A 5319-nucleotide genomic window follows, 5' to 3' on the forward strand; every position below is an offset into this window, starting at 1 on the left:
GGCTTTGAGGCGCGCACGTCGCTTGGGGGCGGGACTTACATCACTAATCCTTTTTAAGGACGCCTTGGCCCATGACAAGGGTCCCACGTCATACGTGGTGGACCCGGTTTTCAATGTTGTAGATGTTGCATGATAACAAAACAGGTATGTGTTAGAGTAATGGTAAAATGTTGCTAATATGTTTAAAGGGATAGGAAAGTACGTATATTTATTCCGTCAGCAATGTGTACTACTCTTTCAGGTCCTACTATATTGTATTAGGAAACAATTTGTTTGTGATCGCTACATGTTATGCAGTCTGCAATGTTACGCTGTATCCACGCATTGAAAGTGAAAATGGTGGTTACAAAAAAAAAAAAAATTTAAACGCAGAGTCAACGCATAACGATTGTTATATTTACCATTCTTCTAGAATTAACTCTTCGCCTGGCTGCAACTGGTCGCTCCAGAAATGCAAGCCATTTTCATCCACGCTTAACCCAACCGCTGAATCCAGTATGGCACATATCTCCTCCAGGATGCGCTCATAGGAATCGCCACTGCTTTCTTCAAATAATTGGTCGGGAGGTAGGTTCATTTCTTCCGGTTCCCATTCCAATGCAATTTCAGCTGAAAGGCTTGGTACATAATCATAGTACTTTTGTTCTTGTACAATGTGGGTTTCAGGAATGGAGGCTGCAGATATTGCAGCACGTATCGATTCAAACGGATCAGTAGTAGCGGATACATTGCTATTGCCATTAGGAATAAATATGCCTTTCACGACAATATAAGTGCCGTCTTTCAGGAGAAATTGTTTTTCCAGGGCAATCTTCCAGAAACCATAGGTGTGTTGTAGCTTATCCTGGTCACGTTCAAAAAAGTCATTACTTGATAAAGTGAATCTTATTGAGGAATTAAAATTCCGTGCATGCTTACGGTCTTGGTAATAAGGATATTTTGCTCAAATGAAATCATCGATTTGGCGTGTGCTTGCTTTCTGTCCGCGACTGTTCAAGATGGCTTCACAGATCATGTACTTATACCCTAAAAGGGGATTAATATTGTTAACGAATTCATCAGCCATGTCTGAGTAGCACAAAAGCTGTGTGCAGGTCTGTGTTATTTGCTCATCAAAATGAATGTGCTGAATGGCTAACAAACTCCTGTTTTTCCTTGTCAAGGTCAACAAAAGTAACTACTTTGACTCCTTATTTCAAACGCCAATTGGATTTGTTTGTCTAATTGGGTTAACAGTTGTGGTTCGTGATATGGGACTGTGGGAGAAACATTTCTCCTTCTTTTATCTCGTTTGTGAAAAACATCCCTAGACTGTGAATGCGTTCACATAGTGTTTTTTTGAAAACTAACAAAGACCAGTGTGTGAAAATATTTCTTAGCCAGGCATATCAGTAAAAACACACCTGCAAAAAGAAATGTTTTTTCCCCGCTTACATTTCTGTGTGTATGTGAAAGTCTGGTTAACTCCCTGTCTGCATGAGTTTAAATACGTGTGTATATATATATATATATATATATATATATATATATATATATATATATATATATATATATAAATATATCTCTTATAAAAATATATATATATTTATATATAATATTTTATTTTTTTTTATATTGCAGGAGTACACACAACATTGATGGCATTAAGTATACCTTGTATGAAACCTATTTAAATGGTGAGAAACATGATTGAATTAAGTAATAAACATTTGTTTAAGCACAATACTGTTAGAGTCTCATACTTAGGATATTTCTCAAACATTAGGCCTGTATTATTAAAATAGTGTTTTCACAAGGAAGCATGAAGTGTATTAGTTTGTGTATACCAGTTTATATAGTACTATATATATATATATATATATATATATATATATATATATATATATATATATATATATATATATATATACACATATATACATATATATATACACATATATACATATATATATACACATATATACATATATATATACACATATATACATATATATATACACATATATACATATATATATACACATATACATATATATATATACACACTCTCACACTCACACTCACACTCACTCAGTGTGTGTGTGTGTGTGTGTGTGTGTGTGTGTGTGTGTGTATATATATTATTATACATTCTGAGATGTTATAGAAACGAACACACAACTGATTAAAGGACAAAATTACAATGGCCAAGCAAGGCAAAGGTAAGTAATAATTTACACATAATCCTGCTGTACACGTACAAGAAAGATGTTTGCACTTACTTAGGTGTTTTAATAATTGCATGTGACTAATATGCATATGCAATTCTTACATCAATTAACACACCCAAATGCAATGTTTTGCTGCAAAGTCAATGGCAGCTTCTCTAAACTTAGCAACTGGCTCCTGGTGGACCATTACTGAACAGACGATTACAACATAAATATTTATAACACAATTAATTATGAGTGTTAACATTTCCAAAACTTCACGTGTACAAGAACATAGTTGAAAGTTTGGAAACAACACAGTCTTCAGCATACATACAATAGTAATTAGATAATCTGAAGTCAACAAAACAAGGCCAAAGACATATTTTCTGAATTATAACATTTATTTTTTTTGTTCCTTTTGCGAGCGAGTAACAGGCCTGCTTGTTGTCTCTTGAATTTTCCTTTTTCTTTTGCCACCAACTTTAGGCACAACAGAGCCACTTTGAGTGGCCTCTGGCACTTCACGGGCAGGGCTTGTGGCCAGTGACTGTTCACCTACGGGGCTTGTGGCCAGTGACTCACCTACAGGGCTTGTGGCCAGTGACTCACCTACAGGGCTTTTGGGCAGTGATTCACCTACAGGGCTTTTGGGCAGTGATTCACCTACAGGGCTTTTGGGCAGCGATTCACCTACAGGGCTTTTGGGCAGCGATTCACCTACAGGGCTTTTGGGCAGCGACTCACCTACAGGGCTTTTGGGCAGCGATTCACCTACAGGGCTTTTGGGCAGCGACTCACCTACAGGGCTTTTGGGTAGTGACTGTTCACGGACAGGGCTTGTGCCCAGTGACACATGTGAGCAAGTTGGTAGACACTGCACAAGTGATGGTTGGTCTGTTTCATGTGTGTCTTGTTTTGTTTTTGTCGCCTCCTTTGTAGGTGTCTGCTGCTGAATTTGTACAGATGGCAGCGGTAGGATGTCATCAGGAACCTGCACAGCAATGTCTGCTACTTGACCGGTAACATTTGGGCCTGGTGAATGAATATCAGATGAATGTGGTGAAAACTGACCTGCATGAACAGATCCTGGCTGGGAGGTGTTGAATTGTGGTACATTAGTCATTCTCCAGTAATTAGCTTGTGTTTGCTGAACAACTAATGCTTCGAATGAGGTGTTGATTTTTTGCAACTGTTTAGGCACTTCAATGAAGACTCTGTGGAGATGTGCCAATTGTGATACTGTTTCTTCCTGCAGTCCAATCATCCTTTCCAGCACTGTCATCATGTCTGAATGGCGACGATTTTCTGCGTCCACTATTTTTCCCTCTGAAGCTACAATTGCATCGTATGTGGAAGTTGATGGACGATTTGGCGGTACAACAGTTTCTATTGGCACCTCTTCATGGTCACATGATTGTATTTCAGTCTCTTCTGTGGCGTCATCCTCATCATACTCATCATCCTCATCACCATGATGTTCTAAAAAGAAATGTACACATTATTAAATGGCATGTTAATGTATGCTGTGTTACTATGTAATTGTACTGTGTCCTAAGTAACACCTAACATGTTAGCATACGTTTTATAACCTCATTAAAAACTACCTTGACTTACGAATAATGTTTGGACTCAGTATGAAATATGAATGAATGAAAAGTTGCTCTAAACTCAGAAGTCCTACATGATAATTAACATCACTAACACAATACATGTTGCCTTACACTTAATTTTCACTGACACTAAGTAATCCTATTTAAAGAAGATGTGCAAAACAAATAATGCACATGACAACATAACATATAGAAGAGCACATATTATATGGCCAGCAAATGATACACTCACCTTCTAGTAGTGTTGAGCTGGCTGACCCAGGTGAAGACACTTGTTCCATCTCAGGTGACACATGTCCTCCAGGGGCAACTATATATAACAATAACATAAGTTTTACATTTACATGTGTAAATATTGAACAAACACTTATTGTATGTTCTGTATTTATGATTAACTAACAACATCAGTTCCTTAACCGAAAATGTGTGTGAAAGTGAACATAAATAGTTGTAATAACACTGTACATGCCTGTGTACTTAGAATTTTTGAGTTCCCTAACATACAACATACTATGTTTCTGCAGTAATGCGTGAGGATAAATAGATTAAATGAGTACATAAAAATCATATGTTGTGTAGTGATATCAGTATCATAATGTACATAACTATCATGAGATGACCATTCACAATGGTTATCATGAAGGTGGTCATATTGCAAAAAGTGTTGTTTTTGGTAGAGGATATGTGTGGTACATTAATCGAAGATGTGGCACACCTGAATGTGGCTGTGACTCAACAAGACAACACATGCAGTGTGTGATAATGTGTCTTTCATAGTAGTTCAACTATAGATATGAGTGAACTAATGTGTGACGTACGGTTTGATAAGTAATGAGTTGTTGGGGCATTTAGTAGCTAGAGTTAAGCTTTCAAATGAGTGTGATTAACTTCAGTTGTGCTATTCAGGTTGTAAGAAAGGTATTCCCTTCCCCAAAAAGCCTAATCAGCCACACCTTTCAATGACTTGAAACAGGTGCAAATGGTGTGAACTAAGTTGACCGTGAAATGAGGCTGTAATTAGTGTGTGTGCTGAACCCCACCCCCTCTGTTGAAGTGTATGCTGTGATGAGATATTAATTGCAGCTGCTTTAACACAATGGTAGATGAGCTAAGTAGTCATCTGCAGTGTTTAAGTTATGAAAACAATGACATAACATATGATACGTGTGCCTCATTATGCTGTCTGTATATGACATAAAGCAAAAATGGACCTTTTCATAAGCAACTATAGATGTGTTAGTGCCAGTGATGTTTGTAGGCCGTTACATGCAATTTCTTTGATGCATGCTTAAAATAGGCAGTAATGTCATGTTTGTCGGAGTAAAATCAATAAAATACACAATAATATGATACATATTTCTGTTCTGTACCTGTAGCTACTAATAATTTCTCATGAACATGTGTTACACATGTGTACTACCCTGTTGTTCCCCATCTTCGCCCACCATCAATTGCTTCCACTGCAGCTATGCATTTTGGGAATTCACATGTAAATGAGCACGCAATGGCACGTGCTA

General features: G+C 37.3%; 1 protein-coding gene across 1 annotated transcript; it reads right to left on the reverse strand.

The window, feature by feature from the left end:
- Positions 1 to 2529: 2529 nt before the first annotated feature.
- On the reverse strand, positions 2530 to 4101 carry LOC142492175 (uncharacterized). The gene is made up of 2 exons (XM_075594848.1): positions 4035 to 4101; positions 2530 to 3671 (listed from the first exon to the last, which is right to left on the reverse strand). The coding sequence occupies exons 1-2, from the start codon at positions 4081 to 4083 to the stop codon at positions 2593 to 2595; spliced, it is 1128 nt and encodes a 375-aa protein (XP_075450963.1). The 5' UTR covers positions 4084 to 4101; the 3' UTR covers positions 2530 to 2592.
- Positions 4102 to 5319: the final 1218 nt, after the last annotated feature.

The sequence above is a fragment of the Ascaphus truei genome, chromosome 4 (genome assembly GCF_040206685.1).
Source record: "Ascaphus truei isolate aAscTru1 chromosome 4, aAscTru1.hap1, whole genome shotgun sequence".
Classification (NCBI taxonomy): Eukaryota; Metazoa; Chordata; class Amphibia; order Anura; family Ascaphidae; genus Ascaphus; species Ascaphus truei.